Source organism: Pongo pygmaeus, chromosome 11, assembly GCF_028885625.2.
Source record: "Pongo pygmaeus isolate AG05252 chromosome 11, NHGRI_mPonPyg2-v2.0_pri, whole genome shotgun sequence".
Lineage (NCBI taxonomy): Eukaryota > Metazoa > Chordata > Mammalia > Primates > Hominidae > Pongo > Pongo pygmaeus.
This window is the reverse complement of record NC_072384.2, coordinates 65266431-65290191: the sequence shown is the minus strand read 5'-3', so window position 1 is coordinate 65290191 and position 23761 is coordinate 65266431. Positions and strand designations below refer to the sequence as shown.

The 23761-nt window shown below is 34.7% G+C and overlaps 1 protein-coding gene across 4 annotated transcripts in view; it reads left to right on the top strand.

Annotated features, from left to right (window-relative positions):
* The window catches only part of GALNT3 (polypeptide N-acetylgalactosaminyltransferase 3), a 47116-nt gene extending 43034 nt beyond the window's left edge, over window positions 1–4082 (top strand). For all 4 annotated transcript variants that reach the window (XM_054478796.2, XM_054478797.2, XM_063647608.1 and 1 more), the window contains 2 exons: window positions 1997–2149; window positions 2985–4082. In XM_054478796.2, the coding sequence (XP_054334771.1) occupies window positions 1997–2149; window positions 2985–3107 (276 nt within the window). In that variant the 3' untranslated portion in view covers window positions 3108–4082. The remainder of the gene's footprint in view (window positions 1–1996; window positions 2150–2984) is intronic.
* The last annotated feature ends 19679 nt before the right edge of the window (window positions 4083–23761 follow it).

Here is a 23761-nt window from a genome sequence, read left to right as displayed (position 1 = left end):
AAACCGTTTTGCAAATTTTAGTTCCCTGAGTGCTAAAATTTTTAGATATTATATAACTTGATCATTTTTTCATGTTTCCTTCTACTTTTGATCAGATAATGTTTTTATAGCATAAAACTTCATGTATACCAAGTAAAAATAAATATTTTGGTTATGTGACTAAGCTGGCCAATATTACTAGTGTAATGCAGTTTGAGTCATTATAACTTGATTATATTTACTGCTTTGCCTCTTCTCTACTCGTTCTAAGTAATGGGTCTCTCCAACATTCACAGCTATCCAATTGTGTGCTCTCTTTTGTTACCAAAGTACTTTCAATATTTTCCATTTTTTATAATTTTTATTTTAATAACTTTTTAATAACGGGTAAAATACTCAACAGCCTTTGTTACCATCTTTGAGGTCTTAAGGCTTATCTTTCTTAGGCAAGTATAGCTAGAATGCTATTTTCATCATCTAAACCCATTTTCTTCCAGTGTCTCTCTGAAGAACTACTAGTTATAAAAATGACTGATGTTTTGCTTGTGGGCGGAGATAAATTAAGCATGAGACTAAGAGTAGGGAAACTCAAGATATGTGGCTCTGTGAATTCAGCGAATGTTTGTAGAGTGCCTACTCTAATAGACATAAAGAGTTTAACACAGTGTCTGCCTAGCATGTAATAAGGACTTAACACATATTAGTGCTCCTACTAATTATTTCATTATTGAAAATCAATTATGTTAACTTATTTTATCTTTATAATGTCAATATTATGAAATATTGGATTTGTAATGGGTATTATAACTCGATAAATTGCCTGACTTCAGTCTATAGGGAAGCCAGGTCTACACACCACACACAATTCTAATAGAGTGCTAGAAAAGTTATCTCTGATGTACTATGGGAACCTTGAAAAGATTGTAATTTTGTGCAGCAGGGCAAATTCAGGCAAAGCCAAAGAAGGAAGGTAATATTTGAGTTGGCTCTTGAAGGATTAAAAAGGAGTTAGCCAGGCAGAAAAGGGTCAAAAGTATATTCCAGGCAGAGGACAGACTGTAAAGCAAAGTCTTAGAGTTATAGATACACATGTTCTGATTGGTAGAATTGTGTGAAAGAAGCATAATATATAACTGGGGCAATGGTTGATGCAAGATCCAAAAGAAAGATTTCATGTACCAATTAAGGAGTGTGGACTTTATCTTAGCAACAATAGTGACTCACTTAAGCAAGGGCAGTCAGGGATCAAACCAAAGCTATAAAAGACTATCTGGCAGCAGATTGGATTGCTGGATGATAGGAACAGAAATTGGAGGTAGCTGTAGGTGTTTCAGTAAACATTCTGAGAGTCTGAGTAACAGAAGTGAGTACACGGAAGTGAGAATGGATGGGATGTTAACATCTGAGAGGAATAGTGCAGCTAAGGGACAAATTACTTGGATATGTGGAGAAAGAGAAGCATCAGTAGTAACAATAGCTAAAATGTATGAAAACTCACCATGTGCCGGTCATTGTTCTAAATGTATTCTACATATTAACCCACATATCTTCATAACCCTGTGGGGTAGGAACTATTAAATTACCCATTTTCTAGTGAGAAAACTGAGGCATGGTGAACACCGTGAAGTCCCTAGTTTAGTGAAAACACCTTTGATTGAGATGAAGAAGAGAGATGGAACACTTGTGGGAGAGAGGCAGTTAATGTTCTTGTTATAACTCTTCATTCCCTTTTCTGAGGAATGCCTGGGATAGCCTCCATTCTCCTTGATAACTTCCAACTTCTGGTATGGGGAGGAAGACAGTACCTTGTTAATGAAGTAACCACCTGTTGATGAAGGAAGGCTATTGTATCGTCTATCACAAAAACTCAGCTTGTGTTTCTAATAACTATTTTTATTGTATTATTTTGTTGAAATAGAAATGACTTCATTATTTAACGAGTTGCTTATTTATTTATTTATTTTGCAACTGAGCACATGGGTTGCATTTGTCAGTAACAGTGCTGTTCCTTCCACAGTACTTCGAATACTCTGCTCAACATGAAATTCGGCACAACATCCAGAAGGAATTATGTCTTCATGCTGCTCAAGGTCTTGTTCAGCTGAAGGCATGTACCTACAAAGGTCACAAGACAGTTGTCACTGGAGAGCAGATGTGGGAGATCCAGAAGGTACCTCAGTGCAATTAATTCAACTATTTCACTATTTTTCTTAGTTCTACTTGCTTATCTGGGAAAATGAGTGGAACATGGTACATTATCTATCAGAATTTCTCTCCCTTTATTAACTTTGTTATTATGTGTGTCTACACATGTGATAAGAGAATGTATCTATGAATTAAGTACTTTTTCTTAGTAACAAAAAATTAAGTTGCTCGGTGGAACCATGATATATGCAGATGAGCACTTCTGTGAATTATTAATATTAGTTGCTTGTTTTTTACTATTTAGGGTTTCTTATAATGCTTTTTGCAACAGTCATTTTTTTTTCTGGCAGAGAGAAGAAAAATTATTTTATCTTCTCGCTTGAAGTGATTAATTTTTTTCTACTCTGTTTTAGCACTTTTTCACAAACCTAGAATTGAGAGAATACATAACAGGTCTCTTCTGTTTTTAAACATGTTTAAGGCTTAGCTGTATCATAGCAATTCTTACCTGAACATTGTTTTGTGCAGTACTGGAAAACCTTAACACTGGCTTTTATAATTTATGATGTTTTTAAGAGTTTGTCACTTATGGATATATCAAGGGAATACTTCTTGTTTGAAAATGTGATTCAAACCTTGTTCTGTCTGCCTCTCTTCATTATGTAATACCTTACTAATTGAACAGTAGTAGCTTAAAAGGTGGCATTTACACTAGAAGCCAAAAAGAGTTTATCAGACATGGCTCACCTTAGAAAGATTTACTATTAGGTTTGCTTCAATGAAACCATAAAATCTTTTTCATGTTTATCACTTAACTATGAGTCTTGAAATTTAATGTCTGTTGTTTCCTTTTATTCTAGGATCAACTTCTATACAATCCATTCTTAAAAATGTGCCTTTCAGCAAATGGAGAGCATCCAAGTTTAGTGTCATGCGACCCATCAGATCCACTCCAAAAATGGATATTTAGCCAAAATGATTAAGTGTTCCTTAAAATTAAGTTGAAAAAGGAAATATTCTTTCTCATAAAACTGTGACTAGGCATACACTGTAGTTTTTGAAAATTATGCAAAAGCAGCTAAATGTAACTTATTCCAAGTGCATTTTTCTTATTTATATCTTAAACTATCTATGTAGCACTACTACAGAAATTCTGCAAGTTTCTGTTTCAAAGCACAATAACTAGTAATACCAAAGACTATTTCAAAATGTCCAGATGTAGGGGAAGAGATGTTTACAGTATGATGAAAATAATTTTCCAAGTAAAGTGATGTTTGTGTGTTTTGTACACTTAGGGATATATATAGCTACATTCGCACACTCACAATTTAAAATATTTCCCCTAGTTTTTTGGGGGGATAGGAAGAAAGATTTGTTACTGTATTTTTTTAACTACATAGAAATAGATCAATAAAGGTCAGCATTGGCCTCTGTGTACAAACCAAGAGCTTTTACAGATCCAGAATTTATTATTTTAAAATGCAGGTGAACTTTTTTTTGCCTTTGGTTTACTTGTCTGTCAAATGTTTCCTTAAACATGAAACTGAATAAGGAGAGGAGTATTTTTAACACTTAAATTTCTTGGCAAATTTTGAAACATTTTTTAGTCTGTAACGCACTCCACTTGAAGCACTTAAGTCTTCCTTAAATGACTTTTCTTAAGTAATGATACTGTGTGTTTTCCCAAAGCACTTTTAAAAAAATTTTTATAAATTACTATCTGTTGAAAAGGTGTCCTTTTCCTTTCTGCTAGTATTTTTTTTCTTACCAAAATTCACTAATCTTGAATGTTTGTGATATTAAATTTCAAATGCAGAATACTTGACTCATTTAAAGCTAAATTTTGTTACTGATTCAATTATAATTGTAATGGATTGTTGACTTTGTAATGGATTCTTTTCATCAAAAAGCCTTATTTTTTTATCTATGTGGAAAACACAATAAAACATCCTCAACACTATTGTAATCATTTGGTTAAGTTTTTTTCCTCTTTTGGATGAAATCTGTAATTGATAATAGGTGGGAGAAAATGAATTTTGTATGCTGAATTTCTAAGCGCTTATTGTTTGTAAAGCCATCAGATATTTCTTATGGCACAAAAAATGAGGAATAGCAAAATTTCTGTGTTCAATATTTAGAAAATTTTGTATTAATTTCTGATAACGTTCCTTAAGCATCTGATAGAATGATGTTTTCAAAAAATTTGATGCTTGCTTAGGAGATTTAACACTTATTTTTTTGTTTTTCATCATTTTATATTTAGATCTCCTGTATTCTTGTTCCAGAAGTAAAATATAATTGGTTTCATATTTTAAATCTGGCAGAGCCTCAGCTATACAAAAAAGAGCATATGTTGGTTATTGACCCCATCTTCTCATTGTTTGTTTGTAAGTTTAAATTTGTATTAAAAAGCCTGCATTCTGAACTGGACATGGTGGCTCAGCCTCTAATCCCAGCACTTTGGTAGGCAAAGGTGGGAGGATCATTTGAGCTCAGGAGTTCCAGACCAGCCTGGGCAACATAGCAAAATCTCATCTCTACAAAAAATAAAAATAAAAAAATGAAATTAAAATTAAATTACCTAGGTGTGGTGGCACCCATCTGTGTAGTTCCAGCTATACAGGAAGGTGAGGCAGAAGCATTGCTTGAGCTTGGGAGATCGAGGCTACAGTGAGCTATGATTACACCACTGCACTTCAGTTTGTGTGACTGAGCAAGACTCTTAAAAAAAAAAAAAAGCCTACATTCTCCAGTTGATTATTTCACCTAATGTGTATTATGTGCCTAATTTTCTATCAGAAGTTGTATTAGCCCGTTTTCACACTGCTGTTAAAGACATACCTGAGACTGAGACTGGGTAATTTATAAAGAAAAATAGGTTCGATGGACTCACAGGTCCGCGTGGCTGGGGAGGCTTCACAATCATGGCGGAAGGTGAAAGGCCTGTCTTACGTGGAGGGAGACAAGACAGAATGAGAACCAAGTCAAAGTGGTTTCCCCTTATAAAACCGTTAGGTCTCGTGAGACTTATTCACTACTACAAGAACGGTGTGGGGGAAACCACCCCCATTATTCAATTATCTACTACTGGGCCCCTCTCACAACACGTGAGATTTATGGGAGCTACAATTCAAGATGACATTTGGGTGGGAACACAGCCAAACCATATCAGAAGTGATGGTAGGCAGAGTACGACTTGTTATTACTTTTGAGCTATGTCTCATGGGTCAGAAAGAAAGGCAAATAATTTTGAAGTAGATAGTAAGTACCAGTAGGCACGAATATCCATGAGCATATATTTCTCTTAGAGCTTATTATGTCTCTAAATACAAAATTATTTCTCAAAAATATTTTATAAATGAACTTAAGCATGTTTTCAAAAAAACCAAAGTGAGTGCCCTGCATGTATCACTCATATGTTGACATATCATGATCCAACTGAAATCTACTTAGAGTAGGTTGATATTATTATGGGAAAGTCCTTCTTACCTGATTTGGCAGCCTCAGGCTATTGCTCAAGTGTCATACAAATCATGTCATTAAGGACTGGACCTTTAGGGTAGGTAGTGCCTTTTAAAAGTCTTGAGTTTTGGAACAATGATAACAGGGAGTTATTTATGGAGCCTGGCTGCCATCCACCTGAGACTTAACTGCACTCAAGTGTGAAATTGTGGAATTCTTGCTCAATTTGAAGCTGCCATGGCAAATGGTCTGGTTGCTACAGAAGACCTGGCATGCTGCCTTCATTCCAGAGGACCAAGTCCTAAGAACTCTAGGTTGGTAAGCTGCACTGCCAAATCCACTAGGGTTAACCTGATGGGCAAGTTCACTGAAATCTGAGAGGGGATCTCACACAGTTAACTATAGGAGAAAACAAGCAACACACTAAAATTGCCCATTACTATAACCAATGATGATGGATTTTTTAAGCCCCTATATTACCAGAGACTAGTATTGGACAATTTAGTTAAGTACTTTATATACCATCAAAATATAAGTGCAAAAAGGACAAGGTTGACTTTATTGGAAAGACTAGAAAAAAATCATTTTTAAAATGCTGTTATGTGTAGATGAGAATTGTAAAGGATAGGGAAAACAAAAATCTAGGAAGATTCTGTACTCAGATTCCTTCACAATTCACTTTAAAGACAGCAGAAATAAATATCTTTAGACAATGCATTTTTAGTATGCTTTGTGCAAGGAAGATGTTTGCAGAACTCTCAGAAACCAGTTCATACTCAGATAAAAGGCCTTGGCCCTGCAATAGAATATCTGTGAAGGAATTAATACACATAAAAATGTAGCATTGTGTGTGTGTGTGTAGTGTGTATATTTTAAATTAAAATATTTGACATCTTTTTATGAATTTATATTTTAATTACCTTTTCCAAATTATCGACCTACCCAATCTTCCCTTTTCCAATCTTACAGTCCTACCTTTGCCACATCACCAGCCCAACTGCAAAAGAGATTCCTCCTGCACGCCTAGTCTCTCTTGCTCTCTAGGCTTCCACAACACCTAGGAAATTTTTTGTGTCTGTTTTAGGGATTTTATTAGGCACCAGGCCCTAATAATATACAAAATAGTCCCTATCTGAAGGTGGAGAAAGTTATAGTTTAGTAATGTGGTCATCAATGTGGTCTCATAATGATGTTTTAAAGAGAAATAGTCCCATGATGAAGTCAACATACTCAACTTCTGGTGAGTCCACTGACAGGAGCTAGAGGAGAAAACAGGCACCCCATATTTTAGAGGTAAATAATTAAAGTAATGCTTCTTAAACCTTAATGTACACACAATAATAAGATTCTGATTGATTAAGAATCAATCAGATTGAATAAGATTCTGATTGATTAAGAATCAATCAGATTGAATAAGATTCTGATTGATTAAGAATCAATCAGATTGAATAAGATTCTGATTGATTAAGCCTGGGGTAGAGCTTGTAATTTTGTATTTCTGACAAACTTTCAGGTGATACCAAAGCGGCTGGCCCTGGTACCGCACTTTGAATAGAAAGGCTACCCGGTGAACCAATGCCCAGGGTTCTTTGAGACTACCATGATGCCTTTGACCATGCTTGACATCCATAATTACTTCTAGTACGACCAGAAGTCAATGCCTCTCTATCAGCCATTATCATTATTCTTCCCTGGCAGCTCCTACATCCTTTGTATATCTCTAAGTTGATAAATCCCCCACCTTCTGATTACCTTCTCCTCTGCAAACTTCTTTGATTAGAAAACTCTATTATATCAATAATTTTGTCTCTGAAAATTCTACATATTGTCTTGCCTTAACTGAACTGGACATTGATAAATCTTCCAATTCTAGTGAGGGTTATTGTTTTTTGTTTTTGTTTTCTATCATTCCTCTTGTACTTCAAGGCTAGGATTTGGGATAGATGTGTCCTTCTTCAAAAATGCCCCAGCTTATTTGAAGCCATGTCATGTAGATATATTACGCTCTACCCCTTCGTGCTGCTGTCAACCATGAATTTATAGGTCATTTGTCTTAATTCATTCCCCGCATTAATTGAATACTTTAGTTCCTTTTGGCGTTTCTTTCTTTATACCTCTACTTGTGTCACCCTATGGGTGACTTCATTATTCGTGCAGGTAACTCCAGTATTCTGAGCTCTCAGTATTTGACAACCACATTTCCTTCCCTCAACCACACATTCCCTGATCATCACCGGAAACCATATCTTCTCTAACATCTTGATCACCTTAACCTCTCTGACCACCACCTCCTTTCCTAGCTCATTTATGCTAGTTCTTGCTTTCTAGAAACTTCTTCTATCTCTTCAGGACTTCTAAACCATTGATTTTGCTACTTGTTCACTATCATTCTCCTCTAGTCTATACTTTTATTCTTATCCAGAATGGTTTTAATATTTCATCATTGTAACAATGACAGTGAAAGAGTTCGCTGTCAATTCATGTGTCTGTTTCTCCATCGTGCTTATCTAGAAAACCCCAAACCCTGGATAAACCAAAATATTTGCAACCACTACTTCTGCATCCAAACAATTGTCATGCTGGGCACATTCACCATCTTTCTGGGGATATCCTGTTTCCTCTCTCTCTTTCATATGTTAGGTCTCCTGTTTTGTGTATACTGTATCTTCCTCTTTCTTGGTTAACTTCCTTATTTTGGAGTACATTACACAGTAATATTCTGGGGAACGGTTTAGGATGCATACAGTTTTTGAGAACTTTATATCCAAAATACCTGTATTCTACCCTCACAATTAGAAGATTAGCTGAGTATAGATTTCTTGGATGGATTTTTTTTTCAATATTTTAAAAGTTTTGTTTGTTTGTTTGTTTTTCTAAATTTCAGTATTGATGACTCCAGTCTATTTTTGATTCTTGGTTCTTTGTTAGTGATTTTATTATTTTCACTCTGAATACTTATAGATATCCTATTTGCCCCAATGTGTTAAATTTCACTGTAAGTCTTCTATTACAATATGCTTTACTGTGCTCTTTAAATACTCATGTATTTAAATTATGAAATCTTTTCCAAATATTTATTAATTTTATCCTTTGTATTCTCAGTTTCTTTCTGGGAATCTTATGATATCAGACCCTTAAAATATTGATTCTCTAGTCTATATAGGAGGGCAGCTTTTCTGATCTATATTCCATATCTTTGCATACTCCAGGATGTATTCTTAATGTACTCCTTTAAGCCTTCTATTGAGTTTTTCTTTTCTGTCATTTGTAATTTCCAAGAGCACATTCTTGTTCTCTGAATTTTTCTTGAATACCACTATTATTTTGTGAATGTGATTTTTTTCTTTTGTCTTTCTGAGATTATCAATAAAAATATTAATGGTAGTTCTTTTTTTAAAGGTTTCATTTACTTGCATAGTCTATTTCCTCCAAGCTGCTTTCTTTTCCCCCCTATTTACTCCCTGCATTTCATAACAGATGCTTTCCTCTAAAGTCTGGTGATTTTTAATTGTTCATATTGAACAGAGGATTGAATACTTACTAAAAAGCTCTTTAGTCTGAGGAGGGCTTATTGACTATGGTCTTTCCTGTAGGCTGACCCAACTGTGCCCATTGTGCTGGAAAACAAAATGACAAGTTAGATCCCCAGAGAAGAATCTTCCAATCACCCTGAAAGGTGTAAACCTGAGAATCATTGGGAGAAGAGGACTGGGGATGAATTTTCAGTATAAGATTCTTGTCCTCACCTGTGCTGGTAGCCCCTGTACTAGAGACACTCTATTTTATCCTCTCCAGTGAATGAATGTCTAAGCTTCTGTTTGGGTGTAGGAGAGGAACGAGGAGTCTAACTGATTGGTAAATTGAGTGTCAACTACTCCTCTTCCCCAACTCTATCTTTCTCACTTTTGGAGGCGCTTGGTTCCACCAGTTCTTGATTCTTTCTGTGGTTCTGTAGTATGAAATGCATTACTACTCTGCTTTCCCCAATGATAGCTTTGGACTAACTACTAATTAATTTGCTTTCCAGGCTTCAAAACGGTGTTGTCATTAAACTTCTCCTACCCTTCTCCACATGGATATATATTTTTTTCCCTATATCTTTACTGTCATTTTAATGGATTTTGGAAGAGAGCAGAAGAAAATGAAGATAGAATCTGATACTCTTGACAAGAAATCCCCATTAATTCTTTGATGACTTCCAATTTTTTCACAGCAATTTAACTTTTTAAATAAAAAACAACATTGCTCCTCTGCTTTGTAACCTTCCAATGGTTCTCAAATTGTTCTTAGAGTAAAATTCTTTTTTCTGGTTGTAGCCTACAAGGCCCTATATGACCCACTCCTTGCCAATTTCTCCTGCCTCATCTAGGACCACCTTTTCTGTGCTGAGTGTGCTTCAGACAGAGTAGTTGCCTCCTGGATTTGTCTCATGTATCAAACTGATTCTTGCTTTAGAGCCTACATTTTCTTGGTCTGGATGTCTCTAGTAACAGTATCTTTTATATGTTTCTGTTCTCAACTCAAATAAAACATTCTGAGAACAGACCATCTTTTATAAAGTAACCCAATCACTACTGAATCACCGTGTTTATTTCCTTGTTACATTTACCACTACCTGAAATTTTATGTGTGAACTCATCTTTTGTCTCCATAAAATGTCATCTTCACAAAAGCAAGATAAGAAATAATGAAATCCATATCATGTTCAAATTTAGGTAACTTCAGTATATCCTCGAAATAAAACAACACTATTTTTCAAGGATGTTTACATTAAACAGAATTGGTGCCAGTGAGGATGGGCTATGAGCATGGGAATGGAGGATGAAGAGAAAAACATGGACAAAAATAAAAAAGGACAAAAAAGACAGATTTTTCTTAGACTGATGAAGAGCAACAACAAAAATTCTTGATAGGAAAACTTTTCTGAGAAGATGCATTATTTATTCAAAAGATATGTTACAGAAAACATAGGTTTATTTACAATATCCTATAGTACAAGAATAATGGAACTAAGAAATAGAGGTACTAGTTCACATAGCACACAATATATCTATGAAACTCATTACTCAAAGAGTTTTTGTAAGTGGAAATTTTGAATAGATTCAACAAAATTGATGACTAACAAATTCACAATCAATAAGAAAAAATAGGATGTATAGCATGTCCCCATATTTTCAGAGTCACATACAAAAGAGAATCTTCCAAAACATATCCCTTTGATACTACATCAGTCATAGCATGTTTCCCTGAAAGTTATGAGAGTATTTGCTTTTATTTAATATTATCATAATTTTATGATATTCCTTTAGAATCTCAGCCACTCATTATGTAAATTATTATAGGAGAAGTCTAATTTTTTCCAGGGGGTCTTTTGAAAATGTACCTCCTTTAAAACATAATGTTAATTGTGAAAAATACTTTTCTTTGGAAGCACAGGTGGAATTCATGGTGTCAAAAATGTTATTTTTAAGAATGTATTTTTAAAAAGAAGACCAAATAACTTCTACTTGTTTGTAAAATCCTTGTTAACTAGGTGGAGCATTATTTCTGTTATTCTGTGTTAGAGTCCATTTGTTATTTTATTTTTCCATCAGAGTTAGTATTGCCAGCAATAGAAATTAACTCTGGATGATTCAAGTGGAAAAGAAGTTTGTTGAAAGGATATTGAGTAGTTCACAGAGTTATTTGGAACACTAGAGAAAAGGCTTAAAAAATGGGCAGGCAGGATTAAACAAAGTGCATAGCTTTGAAGCTAAAATTGTGCTGCAGAACTTGACTGGTAAGGATATTCTTTCTGCTGCCAGCAAATGCTAGATGAATGGTTTGTACCTCTCATTTCCCTGGCATTGGCATTGGCATTGTTTGCTGCTGACGTTGGCTACTGGATGACCCCCCTGCTATAGCTGTGACTAGATCCTCGAGGTAACTGCTACTATTGCTGCCAGAACGAATTCTCCACTGAGTGCTTCTTTTCTCACTAGTTCCCAAGTTAATATCCAAGTTGAATTCAGAGTAACTGAGCCTATTCATGTGCCCTACCCTCAAGGCAATGGAGGCTATGAAAGCAAGTATCTGGCTTTGCAGCTTCTGCAGTTGAAGGTGGAAATTTCACAGGCACAGAAAGGGAGTTCAGATGCCAGGTGGCTAAGAAAAAAAAAAAAAGACAAACAACTTTAGGACAAACCTTAGGATGTGAAAACCATAGCATTCTTTTCCTCACTATTTTTTCCTTTAAACTGTAAACATTTAAATGATTATACATATATATAAATGCCATTCACTTAATCATAATTGTAGGCACTTTCTTGCTTTTCTTTTGTTGACTTTCAAATAGGTCAAAGATATTACTATATTTTTCATTTCTGTACTCTGTAGAGTTAGATGGTATATTCATAATTTGTTTTCTCAGAACAGCAATTTTTATTGTTTTTTAATTAATTCTTTTTGCAAAATAATTTATATATAATAAAATGCACAGAATTTAAAAGTTCAGTTTAATGAGTTTTGACTTGCAGATATCCTTGTAACTGCCACCCAAAACAAGATCTAGAATATTTCCTTCACACCAGAAAGTGTGTTAGATAGTATATTCATAATTTGTTTTCACCGAGCAGCAATTTTTATTGCTTTTTAAAAATTAATTCTTATTGCGAAATACTTTGTATATAATAAAATGCACAGAATTTAAGAGTTCAGTTTAATGAGTTTTGACTTGTAGATATCCTTATAACTGCCACCTGAAACAAGATCTAGAATATTTTCTTCACATGAGAAAGTGCTTTGCATCTCCCTCAACTCAAACTTTCAACCCTGAAGGCAACCATCCTGATTTTTATCAGCATGCATTAGCATCAATTATTCTTTTGTTTCATCTAAATGGAATAATACATTACATATTTTTGTACCTGCTTTTGGTTGTTCATTACAATGTTTTTTGATATGAATCCATGAGGTTTTGTCCGTTTGTAGACTTTCTTTTCAATTGCTATTATTCCATGTATAGATATACCACAATTTCTTTGTCCATTCTTTCATGACAGACATTTGAGCTATTTCAAATTTTTGAATATTTTGAATAAGGGGGCTATGATCATTCATATACAAGTCTTTTTATCTTTTAAAAAAGTGAAAACATGGCCGGGCTCATGCCTGTAACTCCAGCACTTTGGGAGGCCGAGGCGGGCAAGTCACGAGGACGAGGTCAGGAGATTGAGACCATCCTGGCTAACACAGTAAAAACCCATCTCTACTAAAAATACAAAAAATTAGCCAGGCGTGGTGGTGGGCACCTGTAGTCCCAGCTACTCGGGAGACTTAGGCAGGAGAATGGCGTGAACCCTAGAGGCAGATCTTGCAGTGAGCCGAGATCACGCCACTGCACTCCAGCCTGGGCAACAGAGTGAGACTCCATCTCAAAAAAAAAAAAAAAAAAAAAAAAAATTAAAAGGTTTTACTTTTTCACTGGAGAAAAAATTCTACAATGAAACATCTTTAACATTTTCCAGTGAAAAATGTTTTCACTTTTTTTTAAGGTAGATACCTAGGAATGGATTCATGGATACCATGTATATCCAACTTTAAAAGGTACTGCCATAGGTTTTTTAAAATGGTTGTGATTTTTCACATTTCCACCAGCAATATATGAGAGTTCCCAGTGGTTTCACATCCTTGCCAAAACTTGGTATTTTCAGTCCTTTTTATTTTAAACATTCTAGTATGTATCTTGTGGTGGTTTTAATTGTTATTTCCCTGATAAGCACCTTTTTATGTCCATATTGAACAGTCATTTTTTTTTGGTAAAATGTTTACATATTATATGCATATTTATTGTGTAGATTTCTTCATTATTGATTTGCAGGTCATTATATATTCTAAATACAAGTCCTTTGTTAGATATTTGTATTGTAAAATATTTGTGTTGTAAATATTGTCTCCAAATCTGAAGCTTGATTTTATTTCTTATAACATTTTTTAATGTGCAGAAGTTCTTATTTTTGATGTTGTGTAATTTATCAAGTTTTGTTTTATGTTTGGTGCTTTTTATGCTCTAAAGAAATCCTTGCCTATCTCAAACGTATGAAGATGTATTTCAATGTTTTTTCCAGATGCTTTACTTTTCTAACTTTTATTTTAGGTCAATGATTAATCTTGAAATAATTTTTGTACATAGAGTGATGTAGGAGGTTGAAATTTATTAATTTAATTTTCCGTTGTTCAAACACCATTTGGGAGCTTGCTTTCCCAAAGGAATTGTTATGGTTTGGCTGTGTCCCTACCCAAATCTCATCTTGAATTTGAGTTCCCATAATCTCCACATGTCCTGGAGATAATTGAATCATGGGGGCGGCTTCCACCATCCTGTTCTTGGGATAGTGAGTGCGTTCTCATGAGATCTGATGGTTTTATAAGGGGCTTTTCCCCCTTTTGCTCTGCACTTCTCCTACCTGTCATCATGTGAAGAAGAATGCATTTGCTTCCCCTTCTGCCAGGCAATTGAACTACTTTCCTCTATAAATTACCCAGTCTCAGGCAGTTCTTCATAGCAATGTGAGAATGGACTAATACAGGAATTGTGTTGGTACCTTTGTTAAAAAATCAATGGATGCTATGCTTGTGTGTGTCAATTTCTGAACTCATTCTTCTATTTTATTGGTCTGCATGTCTTTGCTTATGGCAACACACACTATCTTGATTACTGTAGTTTTATAGATTGTGTATTGTCCTACTTATTCTGTTTTCAACATTATTTTGACTATTTTAGATTATTTGCATTTTTCCTGTAAATTTTGGAATCTACTTGTTAATTTACTTTTCCCCCACAATGTTTATGCCTTGTAGTTCTTTTTCTTACCTTATTACATTTATTGGGACTTGTAATACAATGTTGAATAGAAGTGATAATGAACATCTTTGCATTTTTTTCTGTTCTTAAGAGGAAAATATTCACTGTTTTATCCTTAAGTGTGGTCTTTGCTATAGATTTTGCACTTATTAAATTCAGGAAATTTCCTTCTATTCCTAGTTTGAGAGTTTTTATCATGCATAAGTGTAGAATTTTGTCAAATATGTTTTCTATTGAGTCCATGATAGGATCTTATCCTTTATCCTACTCATGTTGTACTTTTCATGTGTGAAACCAATCTTGCATACTTGGGATAACCTACACTTGGTCATAACAAAGTATTCCTTTTATAACATAGGATTTAAAAAAGAATAATCTACTTGTCTGTCTGTAGAGATACTCCTATGCTTGACATTTTGTATAAATGGAGTCATATAATATGTGGTTTTCTGTACTGGATTATTTAATTTAGTCACAATGTTTTCAAGATTCATACATACTGCAGCAAGTATCAGCATTTTTTCTTATGACCAGATAATATTTCATTATATGGATAAACCATATTTGTTTGTTCATTCATCACTTAATGGACGTTTGACACTTTCTGACTTTTATGAATAATTCTGCTGTATATACACAAAAACATTTGTGCATAAGTTTTTGATTGAATGCCTGTTTTTGTTTTGTTTTGTTTTTTGAGACAGGGTCTGGCTCTGTTGCACAGTCTAGAGTGCAGTGGCATGGTCTTGGCTCACTGCAGCCTTGCCATTCTCCCTCCTTAGTCTCCTGAGTAGCTGGGACTACAGGCACATGCCAACACACCCAGCTAATTTTTGTATTTTGTTTAGAGATGGAGTCTCACTTTGTTGTCCATGCTGGTCTCTAAAGCCTGAGCTCAAGCAATCCAACTGCCTTGGCCTCCCAAAGTACTGGGATTACAGGCATGAGCTACCACATCTGGCTGAAAACATGTTTTTAATTCTCTTAAGTACATATCTAGGAGTAGAATTGCTGGGTCATATTGTCTCTCTATGTTTAATCACTTTAGGAATTACCTATTGTTTTCCAAAGTGGCTGCACCATTTTACAACTCCACCAGCAATATATGAGGGTTCTGATTTCTCCTCATCCTTACCAACACTTTTTATTATCTAACTTTTTGATTCTAGCCATCCTTGTGTGTTTGAATTGGTATCTCATTTGGGTTTTTATTTGCATTTCTCTGATGAATAATTACGTTAAACATCTTTCATGTGCTTATTGGCCATTTGTATATTTTCCTTGAAGAAATGTTTATTGTGATTTGCCTATTTTTAATTTGGGCTGTCTTTTTTCTTGGTAAGTTGTGTTTTTTATATATTTTGGAAAGTCTCATATAAGAGATATGATTTGCAAACATTTTCTCCCATTCTGTGAAATTGTCATTTCACTTTCTTGGTGGTTTCCTTTGAAGGACAAGGTTTTAATTTTTATCAAGTTCAAATTATCAATTCTTTTTCTTTTGTTGTTCGTACTTTTCATGCCATAGGTAAGAATCCTTTGCCAAATCTGAGGTCATGAAGATTTATGTCTATGTTTTCTTCAATGAGTTTTTATAGTTTTCAGTTTTAAATTTAGGTCTTTGATGCATTTTAATTTTATTTTTGTATATGGTGTGAGGTAAGGGCTCAGCCTCATTATTTTGCATGTGGATATCCAATAGTTTCAGCCCCATTTGTTGAAAAGACTATTCTTCTCCTCACTGAATGGTTGTGGCATTCTTGTCAAAATCAGTTGACCATAGAAACATGGTCTCTCAATTCAGTTCCTTTTATCTATATTCTGTCCTTGTGTTAGCACCACACTAGTTTGATTGCCATTGTTTTGAAGTAAATTTTGAAATTGAGAGGTGTGATTTTTTTCTACTTTGCTTTCTGTTTTCAAGATTGTTTTAGCTCTTATGTACCGTTTGCAATTTTATATGAACTTTAGTATCAGCTTGTCAATTTCCACAATGATATCTGGGATTCTAATAGAGATTGCCATTTTAACAATATTAAGTCTTTTGATCCATGAACATGGGATGTTTTTCCATTTATTGTAATACCTAATTTCTTTCAATAATGTTTTATAGTTTGCAGACTATAAATTTTGCACTTCTTTTGTTAAATTTATTCCTGTCTTTTTGTTGCAATTATAAATTTTATTGGTTTTGTTTTTGAGTTTATTTTGAATTCATTGAAAGTGTATAGAAATAAAATTGATTTTTATATATTGATATTGGAGTCTGAAACCTTGCTGAATTGTTAGTTTTTATAGTTAGTGGATTCCTTAGGGCTTCCTATATACGAGATCATGCTATCTGTGTATAGAAATCGTTTTACTTCTTTCTTTCTAATCTGGATACCTTTTATTTCTGTTCTCACTTAGTTGCCCTGACTACAACCTGCATTACAAATACTTTCTATATTTTGATTGATTTAATTTGTTAATATTTTGTGGGGGAATTTTTGTGTTTATGTTTGTGAAAGATATTATTTGGGAATTTTCTTATAATGTGTCAGGTTTTATTATCAAAGTTATGCTGGACATAGAACCATTTGGAAAGTTGTTTCCTCCACCTTTATTTTCTGAAAGATAATGTGTAATACAAATATAATTTCTTGGCTCATGCAGTGGTTCATGCCTGAAATCCCAACAGTTTGGGAGGCTGGGGCAGCAGCATCACTTGAGGCCAGGAGTACAAGACCAGCCTCAGCAATATAGCGGGACTCCATCTCTTCAAAAAAAACCCCACAAAAATTAGCCAGGCATGGTGGTGCATGCCTAAAGGTGGAAGCTTGAGTAATTGATTTTAAACCCTTTTTCTTGTTCTAAGCTATAAATTCTCCTATAATACTTTAGCTGCTGCACACCACAAATTATGATAATATGGTGTTTTCATTATCACTCCTCTCAAATTATTTTTCAGTTTATCTTTTCAACTCATGAACTCTTTACAAGTGTATTGCTTAATTTCCAAATTTGAGGATATTCTAAATATCCTACTGTTGTTGTTTTTATTTTCCAACTTTTATTTTAGATTCAGTGTATACATGTGCAGATTTGTTACATGAGTAAATTGCATGTCATGGGGGTAACACTTTTCTGCTTGTCTTTTTTGTTATTGGTCTTATACTGAGCATTGTATATGAAAAACAGTAGAGACTGACAATATTTATCTACAGAAAAGGGATGCTCCTCTGTCAAGCTGCTGGAGTTGGGAATTGGGTCAATTTAATCTGTTCTTAAGCAACATTTGAATTTTATTATAACTTTAATAAGATTCAGCTCACTATTGTATAAAAGTATTCTGAGGGCAGAATTAGGGTCTTCAGCAGAGCTTGAGGATTGTACATCAGTGAGATTTCAGATCTCTTTATACTTTATGGCACAGACACCTGTTTTTCAAATCATGGAAGAGGTCTTTCTGCTTTTTAACTAGACTGTCCAACTCTTTAGGTCACTTGGGAGTTATATTTTCTCTGTAGTATGGCCCCCACTTTTCTGCAACTTGGGATACTTCTCTTGGCCTTTCACTCAGCTTTCAGTGGGCAGCTGGTGAAGTTCTAATGCATATCAGAGGGACTTCTCTCAGCTTGCCTGCCCTACCCCTAGACTGATACTGAGATGGCTTCAGGGTATGTCAGTCAACTCTACTGCCCCAACTTCCAAACTTTGGTAGATTGCTGCAAAGCACTTGGAGAAACACCTTCCCTCTTGTGGTAACAAGTACATTTTTCAGCTGTCTTGCATGTACCTAGCCTTTATTAAGCCATCCAGCAGCAATTTTTAGAAGACGTGTAGTACTGATTTTGTTTCAATACATACTTTTATTGAGAATCATAAATTCTTCACTTCCTATTCTTGTCAATTATTTTCCTCTCCCTGTGTCTTTGTGGAGAAGGCGAGGCTCCAGTTTAAATGAAAGAATAGATGTTCTCTGCCATATTAAAAAAGCACAAATTAATATTTTTACTTTTTTATGCTGCATGCTAAGCATATTTTCCACTCCTTTCTAAAAATCACATTAGTTTTAAAGTGCTATGACTCTGGGATCTTTGAGTACTTGGAGATTCTGAGTGTGAAGAATGTTTACAGTTTTATCTTATAACCTATTTTTATAATAGATTCTTTAATTGGACACATTTTTATCTATTTCCATTGGAAATAATCCACTGAAAATGTTTCAGAAATTGTTTGTTCTGGTGCTTATTTCTTAAACTGTATTTTTATATGGGCTTTTATGTTTAAACTGCTTTGGATTAATAACTTACAGACTTGAATACATCATTTGCCCACTAGAAGCCTACAATGACTTTCTCTTTTTTGAGACAAGGTTTTTCTCTGTCACCCATGCTGGAGTGCATGGATGCAACCGTGGCTCACTGCAGCCTCATCCTCCCACCTCAGCTTCCCAAGTAGCTGGGACCACAGGTGCACACCATCACATCTGGGTAATTTTTAAATTTTTTTTTTTTTTTTTAAGAGATGAGGTCTCGCTATGTGGCTCAGGCTGGTCTCAAACTCCTGATCTCAAGCAATCCTCTTGCCTTTGCCCACAAGGTACTGGGATTACAGGCATGAGCCACCATGCCCAGCTACAGTGTCTTTCTACTCTTTGGTCAGATACTGTCCAAAGGCTCAAGTGTCATAATTTGGCCAGTAGGTTTTTTTTCTTTTCTTTTTCTTTCTTTTTTTTTTTTTAGGGATTTCTTCCCCTCACTATATTCCTTCTCGTCACTTACATCTAACATACTGACTTCATTATTCCCTGAAATGCCATTCACTTTTACACTACCATATTTTGCCTATTGTTTATTACTTTCCTTAATGTTTGAAATCTATGGTCTTCTAGGCCCATTTTAATGACCTCTTGTGTAAAACTATTTTTCTAGGCATTGTTTATATTTTTAATTGCCCACTAAGATAAAGTATTAGCTATTATATTTTTAAAATTCTTGGATTATCAATATTTAGTTTACAGTGATTAGCATCTCTTATAGGCTTGAATAAATATTTGTGGCATGAAAGTTCACACACACACACACACACACATACACACATGCACACTTCATTCTTTTTTTCCTGAATCATTTTGGAATCATAGGAGTTGTAGGCAGCATGTCCCATGATTCCTAACACCCCATAGTGCATTTCATACAAAAAACACTCTCCCAAGTAATAGAAATACCACTATCTAAAATCAAGTAATAAACATTGATACAATACTAGCATCCAATTATTCCAAAAATCTCATTCAATATTCCCGTTCCCATAATGTTTCTTTCTCCTTCTTGTTCTAGAACTCAATCCAGGGTCATGCATTGCATTTGGTTGTCATATATATTTTAGTGTCCTTCAACATGGAGCGGCTTGACAGTCTTTTCCTTGACTTTCATGTAATTTGCAGTTTTAGAGTATAAACCATGTCAATCAACCTGGAACCATCTAATATTTCCCCATGTTCACACTCATGCCATACATTCTTATCAGGAATAGCACTGAAATGATATTGTACTTCCAGTAGTATATCAGGAATCCTTCAATGTTAATTCATCTGAACCCTGGAGATGTTAACATTGACAACCTGTTCAAGTTGGTGTCTGCCAGGTTCCCGGACCATAGGTCCACCATTTTCCCCTTTGTGAGTGGAAGTGTTTCACTGGGGAGATACTCAAGACTATGCAAATATATAATTCTTCATCAAATTTCTACCCACTGGCTTTGGCATCCACTGATGACTCCTACCTGATTCAACTTCCTCTCTGACATGTGTCATTATTCTTTCTACATTAGTTTGTTGGCATTATACTGCAAGAATTTTTTCCTTTTATTCATTTATTTATTCATTATGGTCTGATAGATTCCTACTTTATTCAATGGGTTATAATCTGGTTACTATCATCATTTATTCTGATACTTCATGTGTCTCAGATTTGGCCATGAGAGCCTCTTCAAGCTAAGTTCCGTGGGTTTATTTTGCATCTTTCCATCATTCTTAGAATATTTCCATTCTTTTGGGCTAATTTTATACTTTCCGTGTCTCAACCTTAGAATCAACTATTTTTCTCTGCAGTCTGGTTCCTTTTGGTAGAGGCATTTATAAATCCAGATCTGGATGCTTAGTATACTCATTACTACCAGGCCGACAGAGCTGTATTTATATATCATCTATCTCTCTATATATATCCATCTAATTATAAAAGTGTGTGTGTGTATATATATATATATATCTGTTTCATCTGTACCTCTCTCCCTCCCTCTTTCTCTTTCTCAATGACAATGTAATACCTTAGCCTTCTCCATTTTCACATATATATATATATATATATTTTTTTTTTTCTGAGACAGTCTTGCTCTGTCACCGAGGCTGGAGTGCAGTGATGAGATCTCGGCTCACTGTAGCCTCTGCCTCCAGGGTTTAAGCAATTTTCCTGCCTCAGCCTCCTGAGTAGCTGGGATTACAGGCACGTGCCATGACATTAGGCTAATTTTTGTATTTTTAGTAGAGACGGCATTTCACCATGTTGGCCAGGCTGGTCTCGAACTGCTGACCTCAAGTGATCCACCCGCCTTGCCCTCCTGAAGTGCTGGGATTATAGACATGAGCCAAAGCACTGGCTCACTTGCATTTTTATAAATCCCTTCTCTGACAGTGAGAAACCTGGCTCTCACTATCTTCAATATTTGCTTATTTCCTTAATCCCCCTGCATGTAACCAATCTACTGACTATGTCATCAGCTTTTTTTGGCTCCTGACCCCAGGACTATCTCCTCAGCCATTTTCTCCTTGTTCTTCTAGCTTCCTCAGGCCCCAGCCACCTCCAAGCAAAGGGAAAAGAAAAGGAGAAAGAAAGGGTGAAGAGGAAACACCCTCCTTTTTTAAAGAAAAAAAATAAAAATTGTATTTTTGGTCAAATTTTATCTGCTTCACTGTAGTTGAACATAGAAGAGGTATAATGAATACATTTTAAAATGGCACTAAATATAAGGGACATTTTGATTGCCTTGTAAAGATTACGTATATAAAAATTGGGAAAACATTTGCAACTTGTGAATCAGTTTCCCATTTCTATTACAACAAATTATCACACAATAGGTGGCTTAAAGCAACACAAATCTACTTATCTTACAGTTCTGGAGATCAGAAGTCTGAAATGAGTCTCGTTTGACAAAAATCAAGATGCTGGCAGAGCTGTGTTCTTCTGCAAGCTCCAAGAGCGCATCTATTTCTTTGCCTTTTCCAGCTTCTAGAGCCCCCCAGCATTTCTTGGTTTGTGGCTCCATTCCTCCATCTTTAAGCCAGCAGTACAGCACTTTCAAGCCTCTCTCTGACTCTGATCCCTCCTCCACCTCTCTCCTACTTCTAAGAACCTTGTAATTCCATTTAGTCCACTGGATAATCCAAGATAATCTCCCTATTTTAGGTCAGTTGATTAACAACCTCAGTTCCATCTATAACCTCCATTCCCTTTTGTCATGTAACATAAGATGTTTGGAGGCTTTCTGAGGACTAAGATGTGGACATTTGGGGGAAGCCTTATTTTGCCTACCACAAGTTAGAAAGACAAAAGTTTGAAATCTTTAATTATATAACCTTATAAATACATAAGAATAATAATACCCCAACAGAATAAAAACCATTAATAAGCAATTAATAAAAGAAAAAGTAGAAAATGGGTAAAAACTTTAAAAAGGTTTAATCACACTAGTAGTTAAAGAAATGCAAGTTAGAGAAAATATGAAACACAAATTTTCACTGATCAAATTGGCAGAGATTTTTTTCTTCTTCATTATGTTCAGTGTTGGCAAAGAATGAGAGAAAATGACACTCATTCATTGCTGATGGGAATAGAAATTGACATTACTTTGCTGGGTGGCAGTTTAGTAATATATATTAATGGCCTTAAAATTGTACAAACCGTTTTGCTCAGCAATTCTATTTCTAGAAATTTATCCTAGGATAAAAAAGGATATTTGCAACATTTTAATAGAATAATATTTGTCAGGGGTTTGTTTAGTGAAAGATGGGAAAAAATATGAACACTTACTGGAATGAGACTGCTTTTTCCATATATTATGAAATAATATAATATTCATATGGAAATTTTTAGATATAAAACATGTATGGTATACAAATAATGAAAAATATGTGTGTGTTTGGAATCATGGCTAAACCTTTAACAAATCCAATTCTCTCATTAAAAAAACACCCAGTCTTCTAAATTTTGTGTTTATTTTTATTTATTTTGCATTATGATTTTACTACACGCTTAGAGATTCATATACGGATATCAAACATTATGGATTTAGAAGTGTATTTATTGAAATCGGGAGATAACTGGGATATATTGAATGAAATAAATCAGGTAAAGACCAGAATATTCAGAATGATTTTATTTAAAAATACATGATATCAGGGAAGATATGCAGCATTATAACCTGGTTAATTCTGGATGGTGAGGTAATGTCTGATAATTTAATATCTTTTTTTCTTTTTACTAACTTTAATTTTATAGCTTACTTTAAAACAGTATAGGTACTTATCTTGAAAGTTATAGTTAGAAAAGGTTAATTAAAAGGTATTAGTTTTTCCGTTAATATTTCGTAGACCTCCTGTTCACCTCCTAATTATAAAAGTAAAAACAATTTCCAGTCGTGTTATAAAAAATAGAAGATAATTAAATCATATTTTTAATTTATGTAGTACCATACACATGTGTTTGTTTTTAGGCACAAAGTAAAGTGAAAAATACTTCTTTTTCTAATACCCTTATTTCACGTGTATCCATGTGGAAAGGTCTCCTCACCTGTGCAAATGACACAGTAACTGAAATGTTATGAGATGAGGCATGCCTGAAGAAAGAAGAATGCAAGGAGCACTCACAGAACTTCTTTAATAGAAGAGACACTCAAAATTCTTTATTTCCAATAAATTTGGAGTAACAAGAACACATATTCTGCCTTACAATTTTTAAATCTTGGTATTTAATGTTAATGAGGTTTGTCCACATTTATAAAATAAAACAAATATCAGATGATACTGTTATTATTAGTAAAATTGATATAATTTATTCTCTCAAAGAACATCCAGTTTAATAAGGAAGAGGGACAGCTGAAGCTATGATCACAGTAGGAGGGAGAGCTGTTGATAGGGGTTAGCACAGAGTGCACAGGGGGTTAAAAGGTTGACCCTGGTCATTGCATGTGGGTGTCAGAAAAGTTCTGCTGGAAGAGGAAACCCTGAGCTACATTTTGAAGGACAACTTAGAGTCAGCCTGGCTGACTGCCCTTCAGCTTCCCATTAGTAAT